At 46.9% G+C, this 27,429-nt stretch overlaps 1 protein-coding gene across 1 annotated transcript in view; it reads left to right on the forward strand.

The window, feature by feature from the left end:
- The window catches only part of RANBP17 (RAN binding protein 17), a 2,111,817-nt gene that overhangs the window by 1,227,904 nt on the left and 856,484 nt on the right, over window positions 1-27,429 (forward strand). Inside the window, exon 15 of the mRNA XM_069654335.1 lies at window positions 6,177-6,250. Within this exon, the coding sequence (XP_069510436.1) occupies window positions 6,177-6,250 (74 nt within the window). The remainder of the gene's footprint in view (window positions 1-6,176; window positions 6,251-27,429) is intronic.

Raw genomic sequence — 27,429 nt, forward strand, 5'->3', positions numbered from 1 at the left:
ATATCAATGGCTAAAAACGAAAGAAACATTGTGTGTAACAATCACGCTACAAGAATGCAAGATCTGATGATCTCCATCGATGGAACTGTCCGGAAACGTACCTCGAGCATCTGAGTGACATCAACGGTTGTCGTCAATACGTTGGACTCCTCAGCATCTCCCTGAAAGACAGTACTTGCATTATTTTGGATAACAATAATTATAACTGAAAACAAAGACTAGAGGACGAGTACAAGGGTGTACCATTAGGTAAAATAATTACATAATAAATTAAAACTATTGATTTACATGCCTAAAACAAGTCAGTGGCAGAATAGCCAAGTAAGATTACCCGATAGGCGCTTGAAGTGGCTGATGACTGCAATAACGACACGGATGGAGAATCTTCCGCCTTCATATTGAGTGGATACATAAATGGGGAAATTATTGTTAGCTAATGCTACACACTACCGCAAGGCCGAGAGATAAATACATAAACTTGACTCACCAGTGCAGGGATGTGGACGAATAGAGTGGGAATAGCGGTTGAGAGCAATTTTCGCCTCGCTCGCGGTGTGTTCTTCTTTATTAGCAATGATGTGGAGTACATGTCTGAGCTAAAGTGCCTGCTGCAGATGCGGTATCGATCACCCCTCTTGTCCGCAAAGACTTCTAGGACTCTACTTTCAAGCTCAGACGGTGGATATCCGCAATATCGGACCCATTCTCTTATCTGATCTATTGTCTTAGGGAAAACATGCATTATAGTACCTTCAGATTTGTTATGGGTCTTCGAAGGGCAACCGCCAATGGAACAGGCAGGCATTGTGGAAAGTTCTGAAAAGTAAAGATCAACAATTCTCTATGAATACCAATGTGTTAAAAAATTAAATGACACATAAAACGTTCAATGCAAGGTTCGTTTTGGTTCTTGGAACTATACACGTTATTCACATGCGGATAAGTATTTGAATAACTTTAAAAAAATAGAAAAATAATTTCACTAAACTCAGAACATGTGACTAGTTCCTTGCATGTACTGTCTTGAACGAAAAGAAATTGGACGCAAAATGATTATGGTACATGGCCTTACCTTGACGAACAAACAGTTAGATGCAGGGATCAGAGTAGTTTCTTGTCGTAGAACAGGGAGCAGTTCACAGGTTGCAAAGTGACGAGTTTCCTCGAAGTGGTCACGGAAGTTCACAGAGACGAAGAGCAGATAACCAGCACCTTCACGGGTTGACTAGCAAAGCGCAAAGAAGTTCTCATTAGAAATATGAAGTGGGTTATAAAGAATTCGAAACAGGGGTGTGTTTGTGAATGAATGACGTGTATATGTCGTGGCATTATGCGGTTTGCAGGGGGCCGTCCATCGTGAGGGGGGATGCTTGGCAGGAGACACGGGGTCTGGAGGTAGACATGGGAACAACAACCCATGCTCTATAGACCACTTTGAAGTGTACATAGTCTTTGGCACCTCTTGGCCTTTGTCGCTCCCTGACAGCTCCACTTGCCAGCGCAAGTACCCCGGTGCGAACTGCCTTTGATAGGGCGGGGGGTGGATTGGGGCGGTGGCCGTGCAGACAAGACACAGGAAGACTCGTGAATGGAGACACACTTATGTGGATTGCAGGGGGCCGTCCAGCGTGAGGGGGGATGCTTGGCAGGAGACACGGGGTCTGGAGGTAGACATGGGAACAACAACCCATGCTCTATAGACCACTTTGAAGTGTACATAGTCTTTGTCACCTCTTGGCCTTTATCGCTCCCTGACAGCTCCACTTGCCAGCGCAAGTACCCCGGTGCGAACTGCCTTTGATAGGGCGGGGGGTGGATTGGGGCGGTGGTCGTGCAGACAAGACTCGTTTGCCGCAGGGCCTCTCCAAGGAGAGGCCATCTAACTGCTTGTAAGAGGCAGGCTGCAGGATCTAGTACATGGAAGGCAGGGGGGTGAGTTTATAAATACCTCACCCTCCCAGGAGAATATATGGGTGCAGTTCACCCTGGAGACCCTGGATGCCTAGGCAGTTAGTCAGCAGCAGGCTGGCCTGTGGTGGCAAGGCGGCACGGGCCAGAGGGGGTCATCTCTGTACCCGGTGCCCAAAAGGATGATTTATTATGATCAACCATATTGATTATTTACCTATAACCATGTTTTGTATCAATAAAATCCAACGGCCTTTTATTGCCAACGATTGAACAAAGTGGTGTGGTAAGTATTTTTGGGGGAGGAGGCAAGGCCGGGAGGCTTGATGCCAACCCGCAAAATAACATATGTATGTCTGCTGCATATGGGTTCAACGGTTATGTGGATTGAAGGTGGGCGGACAGCGTGAGGGAGGATGCTGGCCGGAGACATGTGGTGTGACAAGACAAGGCACAGGAAGACTATTCAATGGAGACACACTAGATTCATTTAAAAAATCAAAACAACCATTGTTAAAATATATGTTGGATTTTATTTTAGATCTTAATTTCAATTGAACATAAATAATAAACATTACACATTGTAAAGTTCCGGTTGTAGCACATCTAGGGAAAATCCGCGGTATTGTCCACTGTCGCTGGGGAAATGTTGTCTAATGGCAAGTACCGCACAGGCAGGTATTACTCTCCGAACGCGGTGTCCGAGCCTCCCGTGAAGCCACCAAGTGAAGCAACGATAGGCCACCAGCCTGTACCACCTGTGAAAATGAAAGATGCAAACTGTATTAAAATGACAAAACTTTCTTATCACTGTCGATTCAGGTAAAAAAATGTCATTCTGCTTTGAAAAAAATTCTATCTAGAAAATGCACAATATGGAACCAATTTACATGCATTCGAATGATATGTAGATGTAATTTTATATGTGGGAGACGACCATGAAATAGTAGTGGCATCACTGACATCACAACCAGAGTATACTTACTCGTTACTCGGATTACGCGGACGAACAGTGCCGCGAAGTTCGTGCATAAGCACCATCATCATCCTCAACACGGTCCGTGAGAGGCAGGCTTCCCTGAACTCTGGCAGCTCGGTGATGCATTGCGGACTTGGCTCGCCTTCCGAAATGTAGGCCAAGCACCCGGAATTTTCACGGCAGCAGCAGTTCTCCTCCTCAGTTGGCATTAGCTCGCACCGATTGCACGTGCACCAGGTGGAGACTCCGTCCATGCGACATGGTCCAGGCTCTTCATCCGTTGACTGGTCCTCCCAACTGCCGTCCAAATCCCCATCGTTTTCGCGTGCTTGCCTTTCCAGTAGTTCTTCCTCGGTGTACTCGGGCTCGTACATATACGGCATTATTGTAGCCATTGTGTGGTAAAGAAAGTAAAATAATTTACAGAGATGGTACAGGTGTTCACAAGGCCTAGAAGCGGCGAATGTAGCTGACCAGAGCACAGAAACGAGTCACAGAATACTCAAAGTAACACAGAGAGAGGAATGGAATAGAAAATCTGCTGCTGTGTGTTGTGAAACGGTGTGTTTATACTTATTGAGGAAAGAGGCGTCCTGCCATTTCCATGGCGACACTTCATTAGCTGAGGCGCAGCGATTGTTGACACGAAACGTGCTTTGGCGTTGGGAAATGGGCGGTACGCGTCTGCTGATGTCAGGCTCAGGGGCGGGGGATTTGATTTAGTGCCGCAAAAGCAGGTGAGCCAGGTCGATGGGGGGAAATGATAGGATTATCAGAAAATGGCGGCTGATTTCGAGTGCATTAATGGACGAAAAGTCGGGTAAGGTCCATAGGAAAGTTTTCTACGATCTACCGAGTTATGCTTAAAAACACATGGCCGAACCGTAGGGACAATAAAAAAAAAAAGTACCGGAACTATCCTTTAATATGAATGCAATAGAGCAAAACGGTCCAGAAAGGCCACTATGACCCACAGCGCTAATGCCAGTTAATATGATTGTAAGTGCGGCAGCGTTCAACTTAAAGGTTGAGGGTGCCTAGACCAAGAACCCTCAGTAGAGAACAGAGTAAGTTAGATCAGTGAACTGCGCCAAGTTACAAGCAATACAACAAACAATTGAATTGTATTTTTAATTCCATTCAACAGCCTGACACGTGTTTCGAGCAAAGCTCTTCCTCTGAGGCTGTGCAGTAATTGACAAACGATTAGAAACAATTTGCATGTGCAACAATCCATACATAACATGACAGTTGGACAAAAACAAAGGGGGGGGGGTAAGGGGGATGATTGCCAAAATCATAACGTGTAATGCATGACACCATTGTAAGGATTAATTCCAATTTAACATAACAATATAAATGGGTAATCATGAAAAAAATAAAGAAAATATGAAATTTCATTAGGTCAGTTACCGTTTCAGAATGGCGTCAATTCGATTCCAAAACCAAAAAGAAAAATAACAAGAACAAAGAGAAATTCAGTATTGTGCGGTGCCTAAACAACCATGGGTAGATTAAATGTCTAATTAGCCTCTATTAATGTTAGAATTACCGAAAAAAAACTATATTTACCCATAAATCTCGTCCAAAAGGGGGTAATCTGTGCAGCAAAAAATAATACCCATAATCACAATTTGTTGAAAGAGTCAGCAAGAGTATCATTGTTCTACTGACTCTGCAGACTTTCTTGATTTGAACATTTCCGTGTCCCATACTGGCTCGGTAAATGCAGTTTTACATTCATCTAGTTCTCATAAACGCTCTTATCAACAATATTCCTAAAGGCGAATATATTCGGGCGAAAAGGAATTGTTCACTTGATGCTGACTTTGATGTGGAAAAAGTGTTCATACATGATCAATTTGTACAACGAGGTTATCAACGAACAATGCTGACCAAAGTTAAACGTGCAGTGTCTAGTATGAAGAGAGCAGATCTACTTAAACCCAAAACTAGACAAAATTCTTCTAGTGTGCCACATAATAAAATTAGACTGATCACTCGGTATAATAGTGACAGTGTGTATGCTATCCTCAAACGTCATTGGCACTTACTACATCTTGATAATGATTAACACGTGTTATGTTGTTGAATGGAATTAAAAATACAATTCAATTGTTTGTTGTATTGCTTGTAACTTGGCGCAGTTCACTGATCTAACTTACTCCATTAATATTAATGTTTTCAATTTCACCCAGCAGGGGGCAATTTCACCGTTATAGCCTTCCTTCCAAATATAGTTGGGTAACTGCAAATTACCTTAAGATCTATCATGTGATTTTGATAAATTAATTAATCTTCGCACCCGGGGAAGGGCGCTCAGCCAATCAGGTGGCTGGAACAGCAGGTGAGAATATACAAACACCTGCTGTTTTCAGTCACACGAGGCCCTTCTTGGGCAGGCAAGCGCAGCCTTTCCCTGTTGCCTCCCCACGTCTTTGCCGTCCCTCCTACCCCCAAAAACATAAAGTACCCTTTCCCCACCCCCTAACTCACCTCCCGGACTGGAGCTTTGTGCTGGATCCCAACACACCTCCCTCCCCCGGCTGCCATAGAAATCAAAAAGGGACTATGTCCCTTTTCCTATGGCAGTGGACATTTTTTTTCTTTCTCGGGAGAATGGGCTTGGCCAATACGCAGAGAGCCCATCTCCTGGAGACGAAAAAAAAAAACTATTCACACCCTGGGCAAACCCTTGGCGGAGGACGGACATGGCTGGTAATGGCCTACAGCCCTCACTGGTGCTACCTAGGCTCGGGCTGGCGGGCTGTTAGTGGACATGTCCGCCCCCTGCCCCCCTGGCACAGGGGGTGATTGCCATTTTTTATAACCTACTGAATACCCGAGACCAGTCTCTAAGCGCTGGACCGGAACCCTATATTCCTCTGCATTGTCTTGCTTCCAAGACAAACGTGTTGCCTCAGAGCTATCCTCCTGGCCATGAGGGTTTGGTTGTGTATGAAACAAGGAATGATTTCTTCTCCTGACCAAATATGATCCTTTCTGTTTCGAGGGTGGGGCCAAGTTTGAGTCACTTGGTTGTGTATGTTTGATTGTTTATAAAATGCAATTTAAAGAAAGGAAGACTTTTGCAAACACGCAGTGTTGCGTATATTGAGAGTGTCAGCTTGGCATGAATTACTGTGCCGTAATTGAGGTTTATCATCACTGCTAGTCTTTTTGAAATTCAATCATACAATGCACACGGACGTCATTTGAATTGTTGTAACTCAGGTTGTCTAAATTCTTTCTTTCAAATTCCTTCAATTGGATGTTTTTCTACCCACAGGTATATTCCCGAATGTCAGAAGTATTGGGCATAACCGATGACAATCAAGTACTTGAAACCTTTATGGCAAAGATGTAAGTTTGCAAGTTTCTCTTGTCTTCCGCTGTTTAAATGTGTATCCGGCGTTGAACCCCTTGTACGTTGAACATGCTATAAAAACAGAGTTGTACATCCTGCACTGTAACGTTGGACAGCTGTACCAATTGGCAGGAGGGACAGCAGCACATCATGATTTCAAGGACACAGTATTGAAAAGACATCAGCAACAGGTGACCTGTTCCCGCATGTTTAGAGCTTGTCATCAGGCACCTGCATGGAAGGTATTGTGGGGGAATATTGTGATGTTAACACCCGATCCGGCGGGCCGGATCTGGTGTTCTCGTCCCGGGGCCCAAGTTAAATCGTGCATCCCGTCGTACGATGGAAAATCCTTTCCCAAGATGGCTGCCATGGAAATAGAAGCCCTTCTTCCCTTTCCATGGCGGCCAACTGGAGCGCTCAGGGAGCAGCTGCGGGCGGCGGCAGGTGCTGCCACTGCCAAAAGGTAAGTGAACGTATATTTGTAAAAAAAAAAAAAAAGGCGGCCCGTGTCTCGGAGGCAGCCTGCGGGTTCCATAGAATGCAAGCTGAGATCAGAGATTTACGCCCGCGTTCTGCACATCTGATTGGCTGCGCTCCCGCCCCAGGTGCTAATGACCATTATGGCCCAGCCCTTTACATTTATCCGGGATGCTCTGAGTTATTTTTCTTAATCTCTTCCTCTGGTTGCAGTACGACGTTTAATTTGTGTTCTTCTGTTATCGGTTTCATGGCATGCACAACTGCTCAGTTTGCAGTATTGTGTGTCCTTCAGCCTTGAATATTGTACCTTAATTGTCTTGTCTGATATTCAGTTAATATCCGTTGAAAACAGTGGTGCAATGGGAATGACAGAGCTTGCATAGAAAAGGTTGATTAGTCCGATCACTTAATCACTTAACCGTCTGTATATATGACCAGCTGTACCTAGCATATCGAAAGTCTGAGAGCTGTCTTTCTCTTTCTCACTCCCCCTATCTCTCTATCTCTCTATTACTGTATCTCTCTTCACCTGTAGTCCTGTCTCTCGTGTTCTCTCTCTCTGTGCTCTTTCTTTCCCTGTGCGCTCTTTCTTTGATCAACAAGAGTCGTGTTGTGAGGTACATGTTTCGTAGAGCTACCTCTGCTGATACTGACAGCAGCGCAGTCATGCAAATCACAGATACCTTGAAGTGGCTGGGTGTGTTGTTTTCCTATGGTTGAAAATAGAATGTGAGCGGTAGCAACAGAGGTGTAGGGATCGACCTAGTAGTTCAAGAACGATTGTCTTCATGTGTATACTTCAAGAATGTCCTCATTGTACTAAGGGCAAATTATTTCTATTGGGTAAGGGTGACAGCACTGCTAGTGAGATCTTTCAAGCAGAGCTTCAAGAGAGCTTAGAGAAGCTAGCCTGTGCTATGTTAGGCTGCGTTTAGCACCAAGTTAGACCTGACTCTCAACCTGGTACTGTGACAGAGCAGTCAGACGTTTCTCTTAGGAGAGAAACAGGAAGGTTGTGTAGTAGAGTTTGCTAACCTACAATAATAAAGAATTTCCCACCCAGTATACTTAAAGAAACAAGTAAAAGTATTTAAGGAGTATACAGATGTACATGTGAGTATTACGTTTAGGTTTCAAGAATTATTAAACTAGTAAATAGGACCAACACAGAGAACAAACTACTAAAGTCAGTAGAACAATTGATGAAATTAACAGTACATCTCTATATACTGTACAGGACTTCTAGGATTATAGAGCAGTGTTCTCAACAGAGAAATCCATGTGCACCAAGGGCAGGTAAGTAGTAGAAATCAAAACGTTTCTTAATAAAACATTATAATATATCCAAAGCACTTTTACAGACAGCAGTACACATATTACACTGGTAAGTATAACTATCTCACAAGGGCAATAAAGAATGAAAAGCAGACATTTATCACGATAAAATACATACAAAATCACAGTAGTGTCTTACAAATTCTGGAATTGCTCTGAAAAATCCAGGACCCCAAGAGGGACAAAAGGATAATTGCAGTGTTCCGGTAAATAAGGGTTATTGTCAGAGGATTTTAGTTTCGTTTTGGAGAGTTCCACCTGGCCATAAGATTTAACAGGATAACCTCAATAGGTCTACTGTGGTTATGGTGAAAAGTTACGAATATGTGACTTACACTGTATAGGTGCAGAAGTGAAGGCACAGACCCAACTAAGGAGCCTGTGGGACACCACATGAGGAGTTAAGAACCGATATCCCACCACCAGAGCCCCAGAGATGGATGGCTACAAATTGGGGCTCATACCCAAGAAGAGAGACTGTCATGGGGGGCACAAAAGATAAACTGCACTCTGGACCCAGTGACCCTCAATGAGAAGACAGTAGCTGAAATGGTAGTCACTGGACCTACGGAAGGCTGTTCAGAGTGAACAATGCTATGAAGAATGTCCAAGCAGGGGTGTGCTGAGGTCTCTCCAGAGGAAGGAATTAGGTCTGGCTACACTGTGTTTCAGAGCTGCTGTTCTTTTTAGAATCCCAGAAGGTGCCAAGGACAGAACAAGATGCATGAGAACCTCTTCCAGGTGGTGAATGATGAGGTGGTCCGCAGCAATGGGGAGCGCAAGGATGAGCAAACAAGAGGGTCAAAGGGGCTTCAAGGAAGCACAACGGACTAAGCACAGGAAAAATATAGTTCCACGATGAAGAGCAGCAGCAGTGGTGCGATTCTGGTTGTCTCACAAAGAGCATGAAGATTTTTGGAGAATATGCAGAGCCCACTCGGTTTCATAATCCAGCTATCCACTCGCTTGCATCCTATTCCCGTCAAAGGAGAAGGAACTTAGAATGAGGCTTACTGGGCTGCATGATGTTAGAGCGGTCCCAGCTGCATCAGAGGAAAGGAGAAGCCTGAGACCGGATTACACTGAATGGAGAGGAGCAATGTTTCACCTTTTAATCTTCTTAGCAGGACAGGACATCCAAACTTTAATTTCTAATGTGTACATTCCTCCCACATATTCTTCATATTCTGAAATATCCATCTGATGCAATCCACTCTGTAAAATATTTTTCTCAAACCTCCAGGTGACTCCAAAACATACTCCGTCGTCAGTGCCGTCTCGTGGTGGAAAGATGTCGAGTGCATAGGTACTCGGGCCCTGTATGTCATATTCCTTACTTTTTTCTGAGGCAAAACACTGAGGATCAACTCAAGTCACTCGATTTCATTTTTCTCCTCCAGAATTCATACATTTCTCCTCCACATTTGCTTCAAGATCTGCAAGGACTTTCATCGTTCGATGACTGTGCTGGATCCACACTTACTGTCTTTTTCGTCTTGATAAAGATCATGATACAGAGTTATGCGTATCGTGGCAGATGATGACAGAGGTGGGTGAGGAAGTGTCCAGACATTAGGTTTCCTTGTCAAGTCCACTACTGAGGAATCCTCTTGTGAAGCCCCCCAAATGGCTTCTTCACAGGATCTGGAGACTCCTCCCTCAGAGCGTCATCTACACTCTGAGGAACGAGGGGAAAAAGAGGAAGATGAAAAGAAAGCACCATCATTTGAGAAGTGATTGCTCTTCATTTCACACTCACTCTTTATCTTCTTCCGAGAAAGATCATATGAGGCATCATTCAGGTTCAGATGGCTCAGATAAAAAGTGCAAGAAAAGTAAGACACTGTCTTTACATACATCATCCCCAAATGCAGAGGAATGGCATACATTGAGGAAGGTAAAAAGGACATGCTCAAAGTTTTTGAACAAGCCGAAGGAGGAGTAATGGCGTCACTCCCAGCTGCCGCCTTAAAGGACAGTTCAGGGAAGAGTGCCTAGGGCGCCTGCATGCCTCAGAGCTCATACCCTGATGAAAAGACAAGACAATGTATGCCATTGGCACCTTTGCCATCACTCTACTCAGCACTGCCCTCCTCCCTGATAACGAGGGCGACGGCCCCTTCTGAGTAAATGATAGTTGCGTTAGTCTCTTCTGAGTTGGTGGAAATGAATTTGATGACCTCAGAGCCATTTTCATCGCCCTCATAGAAACATCCCTTTGTCTTTATAGAACCGTTGAGGATGGATTCTTTAGAGCCGATGACTCCCTTTACTGGCCTCGAGATAGGCTTATGCAGTGTAGAAGATTTATGGATGTTTTTGAGGATGTAGATGAGGAGGAGAATGTGGACTTTCCTTCAGCGGTTTGACAACCTTTAAACATATATAAGACTCCCTGGTCTGAAGAGTTCCTTGATGCTCAAACAGATACATTTTTGCTCCAATTAGAAAGGAGTTTTGAAAGAGGCCTACGGCTTCAATACATCACAGGGTTTGGATATTGCCAAAGACTATGCATCAGCCCTTGGACCAAACATTGGCTCCTCCAGGTGGTCACTCTGGCCATTGATACATTTGAGCTGTCTTTCACCTCTGAAGAGGTGCCTGTTCACACAATCATGGCTATTTTGTAACCTTACTTCGAGGGGATTGGGTCCTCTGACGTATTCCATATCTATGACAGGTAATCACAGCTGTGCTGCTTCGGAAAATTTTCGGCTTCAATGACGTTGATATGCTGTCCTCGAGGGCCGACGTCGAGCCGACGTCACCGGATGCTATAAGTAGAACGCACGACACCCGTAGCCTCAGTTCTGTTTTTTCCACAAACGTGTACGCTTCGGAGATCACGGCGTGCCTCGGTTCTTCTGAGTTCTATTCTTTCGGGTCCTCGAACCTGGTCGTTTGTGAAGATTTCCATGATGTCTTTGTCTTCTTCTACCCCGCGTCCTGGTTTCAAGAAGTGTAGGGACTGCGGTTCCAAGATGTCGCTGACGGACCCGCACGACGCCTGCCTCTGGTGCCTCGGTGAGGACCACGCCACAGACGATTGCGGGAGCGTAAGAAGAACTTTCTGTCGGTATGGTGCCCAAGCCCCGGAAGTCAAAATCCACTGGGCTTTCGACTGACGATTCGAGGGGCGACTCTCTGCATCGTCGGCTTAAGTCCAGGGGGTCTCGGTCCCGGAGTGGGTCCCGCCATTCCTCTGCCTCTTCGAGGCACCCATGGAAGCGCCGTCACCGGTCGCCTTCCCCGTCCTCGTTCGAGGACTCCGCCCATCGACGGGTTGCTTGTCCCAACAAGCATTCCACTCCTGCGGAATGGGATTCATTTCGTAAGGAGATGATGGCGATTTTTCAGTCGCAGGGCTCCGTTCCGTCCGCGCCATCGAAAGACACCGGCAGGGAACGTGCTAGAGACACCGTTCGCACGCCTTCTGGCTCGAGCGGTCGTCGCGATCACCGGGCACCTTCGAGGTCCTGGTCGGACAAGGTGGATCGCTCTAGCCATGCCCGCTCTAGGCCCCGGTCCTCGACGCCCTCGAGACCGTCGGAGCCTGTGAGGTCTTCGAAGAAGACATCGAATCCTTCGGCGCCGAGGCCGCCGAAGGACTCTCTCGAGGCTCCGTCTCTGAGGAAGCCGTCAATGCCATTGGCGCCCAGGCTGTTGAAGGACATGCTCGGGGCTCCGCCCTCGAGGCCTGTGTCGATGCTGTCGGCGCCCTGTCAACGTCAATGCCGATTCTGTCGATGCCTTTCGAGGAGGCTTTATCGGAGGTGCCGCGGAGACCGGTGGAAACTCAGAGAAAAGCCCTGCAGATGTCAGTGAGGCCTGTATTTGAGCCTTGTTCTGTGCCCTCATCCAGGGATTTATTCCAGCCTCTGGATTACATCTCTGAGGTGGATGAAGGGTCTGATGAAGGTATGGTTCCTGAAGAGGTTCCTGACGAACTCATGTCTGGGTATAGCCAGCTAGCTTACCTGCGTCAGTCCTTGCATGACGCCAGTGTTCTGGATACCTCTCCAGAGGTTGAGTTCGGTAGACCTGAGCCTAGCACGCACGCCAAGTCCTCGTACTGGCGCCTTATGTCGAGGGTGACGGAATACTTGGGGTGGTCTGCGCCACCAGTGGATTTTCTGCAGGATGACCTGACGGATATCCTTGACCAAGGTCCACCAACTGACCTGGTACTGCCATTCCATCTCGCCTTGCAAAGAAGGGTGGCAGCGGCTTGGACTGCTCTGGAGAGTCTCCCGGCAGTGAGCAAGTCTTTGCCGAAGAAATACAGTCCAGCCAGTAGCGACCCCAGCTACTTGACTACGCACCCCACTCCGGAGAGTGTGGTTGTGCAGGCAGCTATGGCCCCGGCAAAACAGGCGTTGCCTCCTGATAGGGACGACAAATGTTTTGATGGCTGGGCGAAGAAAGTGTTTTCTTCAGGAGGTATGGCTTTACAGGCAGCCAACTCTGTGTGTGCCTTAGCGCGTTTCACTCATACTCTGTGGAATTGTCTCTTTGGCGGCTGAACATATTCCCGAAGGGGAGGAACGGGATGGCTTTCTTGCTGTTCAGGATGGCAAGGATGCCATGTGTGAATCCGTTCAGTCGTGTCTGGACATGGCAGATTGTGTCAGCCGGTCCATGGCGGCGAGCACCGTAATGCGCAGATTTGCGTGGTTGCGGAAATCGGCGTTTGCTCTTGATGTACAAGCCTGGCTTCTCAACATGCCCTTTCATGGTGAACATGTTTTTGGCAACAAGGCTGACGAGTACCTTTAGAGGTTGCAGACCTCCAAAGCTGCAGCGAAGTTGTTGAGCGCTGCAGTTCACCAACCTCCACCTTTGCGTTCTAGGGGACAGCAATGGAGGGGGGGTTCCTTTTGATATTACTCTACCTTTGGTAGATCGAGAGGAGCTGCAAGTCAAAGGGACCACCGTAGGAGTACCAGAGGTGGAAAACAAGGTACTCGAGGTGCCAAGGCCGCTTGGGCAGTTGCCTCTTTACCCTCAGGCACTGCCGCAGCCGCTTCAGCTCAGTCATGAGGCCATGTCCCATGGTTCGCCGGTTGGGGGAAGGCTGGCGCAGCATCTTGTAGAATGGCGTGCCATTACTTCAGATGTGTGGGTTCTGGAGATCATAGCCCACAGCTACTGTCTTCCTTTCCGGCAGAGGCCTCACGACAATCCACCAGGGAATCTCTCTTTGAAGAGTCCAGATCCGCTCCTTGCGCAGGAAATCAAATCCCTGCTTGAGAAAGGTGCCATAGAATGGGTGCCTGTAGTGGAGAGGAACAAGGGATGGTATTCCCCTTATTTTTTGATTTCGAAGAAAGACTGAGGATTGAGACCCATCATGGACTTGCGTGGTTTGAACAAGCTCCTCATGAAGGACAAGTTCAAGATGGTTACTCTCTCTCAAGTCCTCCAGGCCCTTCAACTTCAGGACTGGTTGGTGTCTCTCAACCTCAACGGCGCTTACTTTCATGAGCCGATCTATCCCAAGCATAAGAAGTACCTGAGGTTTGTGGTTGGCGACTCGCACTTTCAGTTTCGGGTCCTGCCGTTCGGATTGACTTCCGCCCCAAGGGTTTTCACCAAGCTCATGGTGGTGGTGGCAGCGTATCTCAGGAAAGGGGAGGATTCACGTCTGCCCCTACCTGGACGATTGGTTGATCAGGGCGCGCTCTCCCGAGCAAGTCCTGGCTCATCTGCCAGTCACTTGCCACTCCCTTCACAAGCTGGGCTTCTCACTCAATTTAAAGAAGTCCCATTTGTTGCCAACGGAGTAGCTCCAGTACATAGGAGCAGTGCTCGTCACGTCCCTGGGGCAGTGTTTCCCTCCCCAGATGATGGCTCATCACATTCAGCAGATGGTGCACAAGTTTCAACATGCCCAGAGTCTCCCGGCATTTGAGTTCTTGAGGTTGCTCGGCCTCATGGCATCTGCATTCTTCTGGTGCCAGAGGCCAGGTTGCGGATGAGATGTCTGCAATGGGCTCTCAAGATGCAGTGGTCACAGTCCTCCGGCAGGATGGCGGACCCCGTTCAAGTGCCACCCTCGGTCGCCCAGGATCTTCTGTGGTGAGCCGTCAAAGGCAATCTGATGAGGGGAGCTCCATTTTGGCTACCCTGGCCAAAGGTGACGATCGCGACGGACGCATCCCTCATGGGATGGGGAGCTCATGCCAACGAGTTGACAGTCAGCGGTCGTTGGTCTCGGTTGGAGTCCAGACTCCATATCAATCTGTTGGAGCTGAGGGCCGTCAGGCTTGCCCTGAAGGCTTTTCTGCCGACTGTGCGAGGAAAGAATGTCCTGATTCTGACAGACAACACAGTGGCCATGCACTACCTCAACAAAAAGGGGGGGGCAGGGTCACTTCCTCTGTGTAGGGAGGCAATGCAGCTCTGGTTCTGGGCCATCCAGCAGGAAATTTCGATCTCGGCAGTTCATCTGGCCGGAGACGAAAACGAGACGGCGGACGCTCTGAGCAGGCAGAGCCCGATCCCTCACGAGTGGGAGCTGGCTCAGGAGATCCTCCTGGAGATCTTCGCCCTTTGGGGGTCCCCACAAGTGGATCTCTTCGCCTCCAGTGTCAACCAGAAGTGCGAAAGGTTCTGCTCGCGGGAATTTCCTCCAAGAGGAGCCGTTTGTGGTGGAGTGGTCCTTCCCACTGCTGTACACATTTCCTCCAGTCCCCGTCATCCCACAAGTGCTGCAGAGGTTACAGAGGTTCGGTTCCCAGATGATCCTCATTGCTCCGGCATGGGCCCGGAGAGCGTGGTACCCGGACCTTCTCGACTTGCCCATCTGCCCTCCACGCCGTCTTACCTACCGAGACGATCTGCTCTCATGGGAGGGGAGTCAGGTTCTCCATCCAGACGTCCGATCCCTCAACCTTCACGTTTGGGTTCTGAAAGGTTGTGGTATAAGGATTGGGACCTCCCTGAAGACGTGATGGAGGTGTTGCTTTCAGCCAGACTGCCGGCAACAAAGTCCCTGTACCGGAGAAAGTTCTGCGACTGGTGCAGGGTTAAGAATGTGGATCCTTTTTCATGTGACATTCCTGTGGTTCTGTCTTTTTTGCTTTCGTTAGCCCACAAGGGCCTGCAAGTGGGTACCATTAAAGGTTACCTGGCGGCACAGTCCATATTTAAGCGCTCATCTGAGGAGTATTCTTATTTCAAAATTCCTTTAATTTCTCAGTTTCTGAAAGGGCTCAGTAATGTGTTTTCACCGTCACCTTTCCAGGTGCCTGGTTGGGATTTGAACCTTGTTTTAAAATTCCTAATGGGTGCTCCATTTGAGCTTTACATTCTTGTCCTTTGAGACTGTTAACCCTTGTATTTTTAGTTGCGGTTACTTCCGCTTGCAGAGTGAGTGAGTTGCAGGCACTTTCTGTTAAGCCACCCTTCACTGTGTTTCATAAGGACAGGGTTGTCCTTAGGGTTTGTCCTTCCTTTCTTCCGAAAGTGGTGTCGGAATTTCATTTAAGCCAGAAGGTCATTCTTCCGGCATTTTATCCTCCTCTGCATCCTGGTAAGAAGAGGAGAGGCTCCATATGTTGGATCTTAGGAGAGCTTTAAGTTTCTACATTTCACGCATGTCCCGGGTCAGAGTGGACGATCAGCTCTTTATAGGTTACGTTGGAAGGCGATTTGGACAAGCTGTTACTAAGCAGACTTTGTCTAGATGGATTATCTTGGCAATTTCTGAATGTTACCGCTTGGCGGGTAAGGACCCTCCGGTAGGCTTACGGGCCCATTGTACTAGGGGTATGGCTGCCTCTACTGCCCTGCAGAGGGGTGTTCCTATTTGTAACATCTGTGAAGCAGCCACATGGGCTTTGGTCCATACTTTTGTAAAACACTACTTCCTAGATTCTATCCATGGGCAGGATCTGGCCTTTGGCAAGACGGTCCTTTACTCTGCAATTTAATTGGGCATTCTGAATTTCTATATTCTAAATTCTTTTCCCTCCTCCATACGTTGGTGCTGCTTTCGGAGTCTGTCATAGATATGGAATACGTCGGAGGACCCAATCCCCTCGAAGAACAAGTTACTCTCTTTCCTGGTAACGTTCTTTTCATGGGATGGTCCGACGACGTATTCCATATCGTTCCCTCCCTACCTGTCCTGCTACAGAATTTCTTATGCGATTGCAGCTTACGTTTCCGCAAGGCTTTCTGTGGTCATACTGGCAGAAGATTGGTGCCACGTTCTGGGGAAAAAACTACAACTGAGGCTACGGGCGTCGTGCATCCTATTTATAACATCCGGTGACGTCGGCTCGACGGTGGCCCTTGAGGACAGTGTATCGACGTCATTGATGCAGGACGCAGACGCCAAACATTTTCCGAAGCAGCACAGCTGTGGTGATTACCTGTCATAGATATGGAATACGTCGTCGGACCATCCCATCGAAAGAACATTACCAGGTAAGAGAGTAACTTGTTTGCCTCAAAGGTAGGCATTTTACCATTCAGTGGGGTCCTCACTGACAATCTAATGCTGGTGTGGAATAAGCCTGCATATATGCTTGTTGTAGACAGGGACAGATAGGAGGAGATTCTTCATTTATTTGTCTTCCCATCAATTTACAGACAACTTCGTCATCCAGGCTGCTACTGCTGGTACAAAGTCGACCGTCTGTTGCCCCAGATAGGCAATCTAAGAAATGTGATTCATAAGGAGGACCAATTTTTGCTAGTCTAGGACTAAGGATATTGAATGCCTTTTGCACCCTCGCCTTGTACTTCCATGCCTTTTGGAGGGCGACAGAAGCTGCCAGTACACATTTGCCCTTGGAATTCCAGGGGTCCTTCAAAGAACTGATGTGCAATGTAAAAGATACAGCAAGGAACATTCTGGAAATGGGACTGGATATCACAGTCTGTATGGTCCAAAAGCACTTCAGCAGTTATTTGCGGACCCCCCTGGACAAGCACTACGATCTTCATGCAGGATATCCAGGCAAAATTCTTGTCTGTCGTCTGTCCCAAGGATCTTTTTTGGAACAAAATCGGACAAAAGTCTCAAGAAATTTAAGGACTCATACCAAGCAGTAAGCTCTCTTGGACTTCCTGCCACCATTTCCTCCACTGCTTTTGGAATGGGGACGTTGAAACCATACTCTTTTTCTTTCCCCTCACCCCCCAAAGGCCAGAGACACTCATCGGCATCAACAACACAAACAGGGTAGATGGCAGTTTGTCACCCAAATCAAAAACTCCTGTTCTATCCAGGCCAAAGGATTTAGATTTTCAGGAGTAGAAATTCCCACATTCCATCAAAAGTCTTCTACTGGGGCAGGATTTGACTTTACAAGAGGGCATAACAGGAAATACTGTCTGACAGATGTGTCCTACAGATTGAGGTCTAAGCATATTGACTGGCTTTTTGTCAACACCTCCCTATTTTGCAATTGCCGCCCCCAGAACCGCTCCCGTTGCAGAAAATCTCTCTGCTTTTGCTGAAGGGAGCGGAGAAGCTTGTCCCAGTATAGAAAATCAAGAAAGGCTGGTATTCATGTTATTTTCAAGTGTCAAAGGAGGACAAGGGGTGTCTGACCCATTCTCAACTTGAGGTTCCTCAACATGATTCTACGAAAGGACTAGATGGGGTCACTCTTGTGCAGATCTGCCATGCTTTGAAGCTGCACGACTGGCTCACATCTCTAGACTGCAGCAAACGTACTTTGACGTCCTTATCCACCCACACATTGGAAACACCTTTGTTTTATGGTGGAAGAGCCTCCTTACCACTTCGCAGTCCTCCCATCGTCCTTCTGGAGTATTCACAAAGGGGATGGTCCTGGCAGATCTGCACAGGAGTAGAGTTAACATCTTTCCTTACCTTGACAACTGACCCCTTTCCGCTAGATCGGAAGAGTAGGCACTCCAGGACTTTTAGATTACATGTTTTCTCTCCTCCATCATTCTAAAGACGTCATTTCCAACCCCCTCCAAATGCTTGCAGTATATAGGGAAAGTCCTAGATATATAGCAAGGCATGGTGTCTCCTTCCCAAGAGTGTGACAACCATGGAGACCGCAGTAGCCCCCTTGCAACCAAAACATGTACTCCCTGCTGTGGTTTGCTTGAGGATGTTTGAGCTCATGGCATCCTGCATCTTCTTAATTCCAGAAGTAAGACTGTGGGTGCAGTCACTACAGTGTTCCCTGAGAAGCCAGTGGTATCTGTTAAATTGGCTGTGAGGGGTCAGTAATGCAAGGCGGACAACTGTTTGATGATTTATCAACATATGCCATTTTATTATTAAAGAAAATATGTTAAAAATGCCTCACTATGTATACTCTGCTGAGGATTTCCCTGCCTAACCAAAGCTAAGGGGAAACACTGTAACACAGGATAACTGCCCCTCAGACTAAGCAACAAATAAACAAAGAAAATATAGGGCAATACGACATAACATGACCACCATTCACAGTCTCTGAATAACCTAATGTCCTGCGTGATTGCCCTTCAAGGTCAATTCTGTTAGTGTTCAAAGAAAGAAAAGTCTCAAATCAGTTCTTGATGGTTCAATGTCAATGTAAAGGTCTGTTAAACGAAGTTGCAATGATAGCAGATCTCCTCTCCTTGGTGAAATATCTACTTTCCACTTCCACCCAATAACACCAATGGTAATCCCTGCCACACTGCTTTGTCACCTCTTCAAGAAATTCAATATCCTGTATTGTCAATGATAACACAGTTCCTGGTTAACAGTTAATACTCTCTGGGTTACAGTTTTAGGATTCACAATGATATTTTTGTCAGGATGACTTCTTAGTGCTGCTGCTTCCATTTCAACAACTTCACTTCTACTAGCTTCACTATGAGAACAGGCACCGTTGTCTCACAATACTCCACTTTGTTTTGTAAGGAAATCATGGTGGCAACAGTAAAGACAGAGGCAAGTGATCACAGTTCAAGGGTGTTTATTAAACTGTAAAATTGGGTGAGAAAACCAAATCTAAACCTAAATCTAAGATGGGAGCAAGCTACGACCATAAAATAATAATAAGGCAGTCCTAGTGGCGTCTTGTCAAATAAAAAGGGCCTATACTAAAAAACCTATTGCCAATCCTTACCGTTAAGTTACAAAATAATGTGGGGATAATGTTCACCAGAAAAGAAAGAAATGTTCACAAAATGTCAGGATGGTATAGCTGAGGGCCTCATTTCCCCACGTTTTTACCACGGGAAAAGACGCACACCTCTGGGCTTCTCCAGCACAAGAATACAGTTCATTTCAGTGATATCAGGACCTTCAATGGCCAAGTCTCTTTCATACAAAGGCTCTTGCCTCCAATGGCCTGATGTGAAAAACAAATAACAAAACAAAAGTTCCTTTCCTTAACCTTTTATGTTGGGTGATTATTCTTCACCCCTGCATACCCCTCACCCGGGCTCTGATCCTTCTTCAATATTAGCCTCCCTCAGTCTGGTTCACTATGGCCAGATACATGGTTCACTTTTCTTTCTCTCAATGCGGCATGCACTTCCCTTAGTTGTAGTTTCTGCAAAAGGGGACCAGCCAGAGTTTTTTTCTAATGAGCACCCACGTGGCGCCAGACCACTCTTCAGCTGGTCTTTCCCTGGGCTTTCGTAAGCATTTAGTGACACATAAGTTCTCTGTTAATAAATTCTTTCAATTCATATCATGTTCCCGTTTACAACCTTCGCGCAACACAGTTCGGTTTACTATCGGTTCTCCCTCCGGCGCACCTGCTGTATTGAACTGTTTGATGTTTCTTGTCTCTGGAGTCAAGGACAGTACCACGGTAGCAAGCGCGTCTCCCTGCCTTGGTTATCGGTGCGGGAGGGCTCTGTGCACCTTTGACATCTGTTACACTACACACCAGCTGTAGTTCCCGATCTTATAATTCACTTCACGGATGCCTTGCTGGTCTGGGTCAAAAAGGGCAGGGGCACGTCCCTCCTTGTCGTCCTCTCAGGTCTTGCAGCCTTTCTCCTCCATTTGAACTGCCGTCCTAGAATAGCTGCTTCCTCGTACGGTTGGCCTTGCTCAAAGTGTGCTCTCATGATCTGCCTTTTTATCCAGTGGGGAAGGGAAAGGGTTGACAGGTGTGTTTAGTTATTGTCAGTTGCCTGACTCTGCCTGACCGTTGTGTTGGGACATATCAGGTAAACTGCTCTGGTGTTAGTCCATTGTCTTTCACAGTGTGCGAAAGTGTTCTTGTTGGAAAAGGGGGCGGGGGCAGGGCTTTATAAATATCCTATGGGGTAGGATGGGAAAAGGTGTTACAAGGAAGTGGGGTACCGCATCTCACCCGTCAGTGTCCCACATCCTCTCCCGAAGACCCCCCCCATCCAGGCGATCCTCCCCCACTGGTCCACGCCCAGGACCTAGATCCAATAGTGATGGCTGTGTCCTGGCTACCTGGATGATAGATCTCTGGGGACTAGCTGGTGAGACAACTTCAGCTTTCTCACAGTTTAGACTAATACAATGTTGCATGCATTGATCTCCAGATATACCACCACAGCTTTAGTACTTTGGGCTACTACCACAGCTTCAGTCATTTATAATTGTAGACATGTTTCGACAAGTTATACTTCAAAGTACTTAAACAAATTTAAGTAGGCAAGGCACTCTTGCTCTGAATAACGCTTTCCAAAAGGGGAAGCCTTTTTGCCAAACTTGTCTGTCTGCCAGAATAGCAACATGTGTTTGCCTTTAAGGCTCACGTGTCTCTCTCTCCTTCACAGTCTCTGGCACTACAGGTTGTGTTAACTTCAGAATAGTCTTTATCAGCAGCAGATTCCCTTCCCCAACTTTGCCTGCTCATTTCTGTCAGTTATTTGCCCAAGTAATTACCCAGATACCTTGGTGCCAATCGCTTAGCTTCAGGTAATGCTTGCTGTGAGATTGGCATCATGGAAGGTGACGCAGAAAACAGATTCAATAAAACACAATGCTTTTATTAATGAAATTGTCAGGATGGAGTAAGGCTTAACTTGCCCTAAACTAAGGTGGGATGTCCCTAACTACAGAAACTAAAGAAATTCACTGTCAATATGTCCCACTGAAATGTCTCTCTGTGTCCAAAACCTATACTTGCCTTCGCAACTAGAACAGAACAATGTGTTGGGATGTCAACCATAAACTAAATAGTGTTCCAAAAGTAATGTTCTGAGTGATTTCCAGTTCGGGCTTACCCTCCAGCTTCTCTTCTCCCAATGACAATAAGTTATTTACACTGTTCAATGTACCACACTTTTTTAAAGGTCAAAATGTCCTTCCCCAAGTTCAATACATTTTCAGGGCAACATGTCTCAGGGTTCCCTTCCCCAAGATCAGTATAACAAGATGACACAAAAAGAAGTATCTTGGCGCTTTGGTTTCGTATTTTAACAGTTCTTTACAACTTAGGGTTCCCTTTCAAAGATCTGGTATACACCAATGGTTGGTTTTTCTTCCACAACAGCAAACCTCCTTGTTGGCATATAAGGGTTCTCTGGTCTTGGCACAGTTTTAGACCACACGCTCCACCCATTACAGGCCACGCAACTAGGAACTTCCAGGTTTCCTTGAGTAGGTCAATATTCAGTCAAACAAGTATTTTCTCAAATGCAATTCCTTGACTTGCACATATCGGTGTTTTCTGAACCTTGACTTCAACTTTGCACCCAAGATCTTTCATTCTCCTTAACTTTGCATTGGCTTGCAGTTCATTGTGATATAGTGCAACATGGTTATTTCCTTTCACTTTAATTCAACAGTCGCATCTTTTGCTTATTCCATTCAGTACAATATTCAATTAATGCCTTTTTCATCTGATTCAATGTTCAATAAATGCATATTTGCTTAATTCATTTCATTCGGTATTCCAAAAATGCTGCTTTGCCCGTTTCATTCAATCCGATATTTAATAAACACCACTTTGCTTGTTTTTTTCAATTCGTTATTCAATAAACACAACTGTGCTTCTTTCATTCAGTTCAGTATTCAATGGATGTAACTTTGTTCCATAAACACAACTGTGCTCCTTTCATTCAGTTTGGTATTCAATATACGCAACTTTGCTCCTTTGATTCTGTTCAGTATTCAATGGATATAACTTTGTTGCTTTCATTCATTCCGCTATTCAATAAAGACAACTTTGCTTCTTTTCGTAGACCGCTACTACACTTACGGTCTTACGGCAGGCCCCGGTGTGTTTAAGTGTCCCAGACACTTGCCTGGTTTTTGCAGCGCCACATAATGGCTTCTCTCCCTTCGCGGAAAAGTCTGTTTGCTGGGTGCTTCAAATCACTGGCTCCGGCTCTCATGCTCAGCATGGCACTTGCTTTTCAGCACTGCTTGCTGCCCGCCTCTCCTCCGTGGGCTTTCCGTCCTGCGCAGTTAGTCCAACAGAACTCCCAGGATTTCTGTTGGTGTTCCAGCATCTCGGCCTCCCTCGCTTCCGCATGGCTGCGTCTGCTGTGTCTTCGTTTTTCACAGCTTCCTCTTCCTGCACCAACATTCCGGTAATGGTCTGCAGGTATTCTCATTAAAGGCTGCCTGGCTCTCATTACAAGGACGTGCCTGACCTCTTATCTTCTTCGTCTCAGTACCAAAGTGGTGAGAGTACCTGTTGTCTATTATTCTTAGTTGTCTTTTCCTCATCTCAGTACTCTTAGGTACCCCAAGAGGGGAAAAAAGGGGAACTATCTTATTATAACCCATAAAGGTTGGGGGAGGGTTCAACTGGTTGTCAAGAGGATATGGGGATACCATGTCTCGTCTAAAGGTATCTCACTCCCACTCCCCAAGGACCCTCTACCAAGGTGATCTCCTCGCTTGACCACCCCCAGAGTCAGGATCCAATAGTGATGGCTTTTCCCTGGCCACCTGCATAAAGGATCCAAAGGGACTAGGAGTGAGAATACCTTCAAGTTTCTCACATTTGCGCACTTGTATCTTAAGCCATTGAGCTGTTATCAACTTCACAGGACAGTTAAATTGCTTCTTAATTCTGAGAAAGACTGGTTTCACTGTTAATATAGGGAGGCTCCTTGCTTGGGCAATGGAAATGGACGAAAAGATTGGGTCTAAAATGCTTAATACATGTTTAGTATGCTTTCGGCCTAGTAGATTAGTTCGAAGCCCATAATACTGAACATGGGAGCGGGGGTTGCAGGTGTGTCCTCCACTCCCCCAGTTCGGTATTATGAGCTGCGGGGGTGTCCCCCGCATACATTAAAGGCATTGCGGGGCATAATCCCAAAATATCATATTACAAAATGCAGGCAGGTGGGCTCCATAATTTTGTAATTCGATATTTTGGGATACGTTCTTTTAACGTACATCCTTGGCCAATGCTTGTTTTCTTCTTCAATAGAAAATAATCTTTAACTTCTTATCTTCTTATAAATGAAAGGTATGCCACATTGAAGGACAGAATGTAGTTCAGTCTCTCTTTAGGAATCACAATTAGGCACACACGACCACTCCTTGATGTAGTTTCACAAATTAAAGCTTTCAACAATTGTATTGTCAAGGTTAGGGATTCCGTAATGGTCCTCACAGTGTTGACTCTTCTTAATTAATGATACGTGACCACTTCTTTAGATAGTAACAGTCTTTTAGAGATGGAACAATGGATCTAAGCAGTGTTAGCTTGATATGCAAGTAAAATAACGTTCAACTTATACGCAAGTACTACATTTTCATTGTTCCGGTAACAACTTCTACTGCTTCTGGATTCTTAGGGACCCGCACCCTTCCTTTGTAAATGTGTCTCTGGTCTGGCCACATCCACGGCTCGACAACTGCACTATGCCTTGGTTTCCAGCACGTTCTCTGCACAACAATCATGGCAATCAGGCTCACATGGGGAAAGACCTCTCTCCTGCATGCCTTCAACTGCACAGCCTTTGCACTTCAGAGTTTCGGGGAACAGAACCTTCGCAGAACAAGCAAGTGAAATCTGCTGTCTCAATGTTCCGACGTCCCTCTTGTTCTCCCACTTCTGCTGGGTTTGCCAGCCTTGTGCCTTCTCTGCTACTACAGCCCGAGCTCGCATTCCAGTCACAGTTCCAGCTCCTTCCACTCCTTCTAATTGCCTGCACCTGACAGGGCTATTTATGCCTCCCAGGTTCCTTCAGGTGTGGGCTGTTAGGCTGAATTGCCTGATTACAGCTACAGTCTCCCTCTTCATCCCTCTTCCTCATCCAAGTACTTCTGGGATTATGGGACTTGTAGTCCCCATCAGTAAAATAAGCTCTTTCAACAATTTTAAGGGCATATTTACTTCACTTAAACTCATTAAGAGATGGACTGTTAGATTTGGTTGGTACAGAGGAAGACATTTAAGGCATGTTCTCTAGATCCTTTTACGTCATACCTTAGGGAGTAAGGAGGGTGTCTTTCCTGAGATACTTTGAAAATGTTTTCTGTTATTAGTACCCGGCGAGAGACAATCTGAATGTAACCAGCATTCTGATTGGCTCTCGCCAGGTCCCTACCCGGCCGGGAATCCCTCCGTCGGGATTCCACGGCCTTTGTCCCCGGCGGGGGGCGAAGGCAGCCCCTCAGCCAATGAGGAGGCTCGAAGCGGGGCCATCCCCGCTCCGAGCCTCCCCGCGGCTGAGAGGCTGCCTTCGCCCCCCGCCAGGGACTCGGGTAAGTCTTTTTATTTTATTTATTTATTTTTTTAATTCCCTTCCCTTCCTCCCACCCGCCCCCCCAACTTACGTTCTTGGTCCTGCGTCTCCGGCGGGGGACAAGGGAAGCCTCCAGCCGTGTGGAGACTCAGAGCGGGGCCATCCCCGCTCTGCGCCTCCACACGGCTGGGGGCTTCCCTCGTCCCCCGCCAGGGACGCAGGTACGTTTGTTTTTTGTTTTTTTTTCCTCTTCCCCCGCCCTGCCAACCCCACTTACCTTCTTTTTCGGGAGCGGACGCGCTGGGAACACTTGTTTTCCCTTTACATGGCGGCGGCCATTTTCTTGTTTTTTTTTTTTTTTTTCAGTCCCGAAACGCTGCAGCGTTTCAGGAACAGAAAAAAATGCTTTTAGTGCCCCGGTCACGCAAATAATGCGGGCCGGGGTACTCATAGCAATAGAACCCGAGCGGCGGGGGCTTTACCGACTCAGGTACTGTCCCGGGGCCTTCGGTAAGGCCCTCGCTTCGATCAGGGCCTTAACTATGGACCCCGGGGCATTACCTGAGTTGGTAATGCCCCGCCGCTCGGGTTCTATTGCTTAAATAAGGCCTGCTCAGGTTTAACAGGACTTGTACCCCGGGTCACAGTTCTTATATGTGGGTCAGGGTCACGATAATGGCAATCCAGAAAGGCACTTTCTTTAAGAGAACAAATACTGTGTCTCATCTCGCAGGATCTCCTCACCCCCCTGAGGCCTGTCTCCACCCAGGTGATCCTCCTGCAGTACACCACCCCAAAGGTCAGGATCAAGAAACATCTGCCATTCCCTGGGGAGGAGACTTTACGGAGGGTTTCAGTGAGGGATCTGTAGGATTCTTCACAGGGCACAGCAGGGACAGCACCCTCCAGCCCCCATCCCCCAAGGACCTGTCTTGATGGACATTCACAACAAACCTTATTTGGTTGGGCTGCCCATTCGACTCTGTGACAGCCTTCATTGTGGTCATGGGCACATCCTTAATGAGATGGGGAGCATATCTGCAGGACCTTTTAGTGAGCTTTCTGTAGGAAGGCCCAAAGACGCCTTCCACATCAACTTGCCTGAACTCAGGGCAGTTTGTCTGGCATTGCATTTATTTTTTATCATCAATCAGAGGTTCGACTTTCCAGGTCATCAAAGACAACACCACCTCCTTGCACTACATCAGCAAGATGGAATTGCTGAAGCTGCATAGTGTTGGTCCTACTGCTTTGGTTTTGGATGATAGGTAACAATGTGACAATGACGGCTTTGCATCTCGCCGGCAGGTTGATCGCTCAGGGGGATATGCTGAGTCAGTTTACAGTGTTGTCACATAATTGGGAGCTGAACAGGAAGGTTGCGGAGGAGATCTTCTCCTCATGGGAGCTTCCCCATATCAAACTGTTCGCGACAAGCTCAAACAGGAAGTGGGAGACCTTCTGCTCCCAGGGAGTTTCCTGGTTGCCTGGTTAGGAGCAGCCCTTGGCATTAGAACTGGTGCAAGCGTTCGCCTGTTTCAGCTGATTTCTTTGGTGTTGAGGAATTCAAGGCAAGGCAACCATGATCAGGACAGGCCCTGACTGGGCGCAGATGACCTGGTACCCAGACACCGAGCACATGCTTCTGTGCCTTCAATCATGCGAAGATCTACTGACCCAATCGGGCGGCAAGGCGCATCACGCCAATGCTGGGAACCTGAACCTTCATGTCTAGCTATTGAGAGGTTGAGGTACCAGTATTCGGTTCTCTGAGAAGGTCTTTGGTGTGATGCTCGCTGTTCGATGCTTTTCCACACTTGTAGAGGGCGCAGATTTGCAAGTTGGTCCCAGAGCAGTTTTTGTTCTCCTTGGGTAAGGCATGACCGAATAAGAGTATGGTGAATGACTATTTGACATCTCTTTCAATCTTTGAAAGGACTCCAGAGCAAAGGACCAGTTTTGCAGTTCGTATGTTCCTCCGGTTTCTTAAATGTCTAGTGGGTGCATTTCTTCCAAAGCTATTAGTGTTTCCTGCTCGGGATCCTAAACGTTTACGAGCGTACCTCATGGGGGTTCCGTTTGAGCCTGTGCATACTTGCCTCCAGGCCTAGACTCGTCTACCCTGCTCAGACCAATCTCTGAAAACTGCTCGGGGGCGCTGCTGGTTCTCCCAGTTGCTCCTAAGCAGCCCATGCTTTTTCTCCTGTGCTTGGACTCCCTGTGTAATTCCATGAAATGCAAGGGAATTAATCAAGATGCAAGACCAGATTCCAGAGTCCCAGAACACCTTCAAGGGTGGTTGCACAGAACTTGGCGGTACAATGTTCAGGCACAGCAAAAGCAGAGGGATGAGCTTAAACTAGATATGGAGAACATCCTCGGCCCACGAAGGAAGCAGAGCCAGAAAAGGTGCGCTTTTTGCATAAAATGAGTCTTAATAGTTCAGTTGCCATGAAAAATACACACATTAAAAATTGTGCCTCATCTTGCATTGGGAACATCTAAGGGGTGTAACTCACCTGGTGGTTTGTATATTGTAAAAGGTATTAGAGGAACAAGCCACCGACGACCACTGGCGGGCGATTCGTGTGTCTCTGCCTGGTCTTTGCATGTGTTTGTTTGCTGTGACAGCTCAGTTGCACTGTGTTTGCATTTAGAATGTCAAAGGTCTTTTCATTGCCCCATCATGCTCTGAAGTTTACGAAACCAATCTCAAAAATGAATGCTGTGAGTGGGCGGATTG

The sequence above is a fragment of the Ambystoma mexicanum genome, chromosome 3q (assembly GCF_040938575.1).
Source record: "Ambystoma mexicanum isolate Mex_15411 chromosome 3q, UKY_AmexF1_1, whole genome shotgun sequence".
NCBI classification, from domain to species: domain Eukaryota; kingdom Metazoa; phylum Chordata; class Amphibia; order Caudata; family Ambystomatidae; genus Ambystoma; species Ambystoma mexicanum.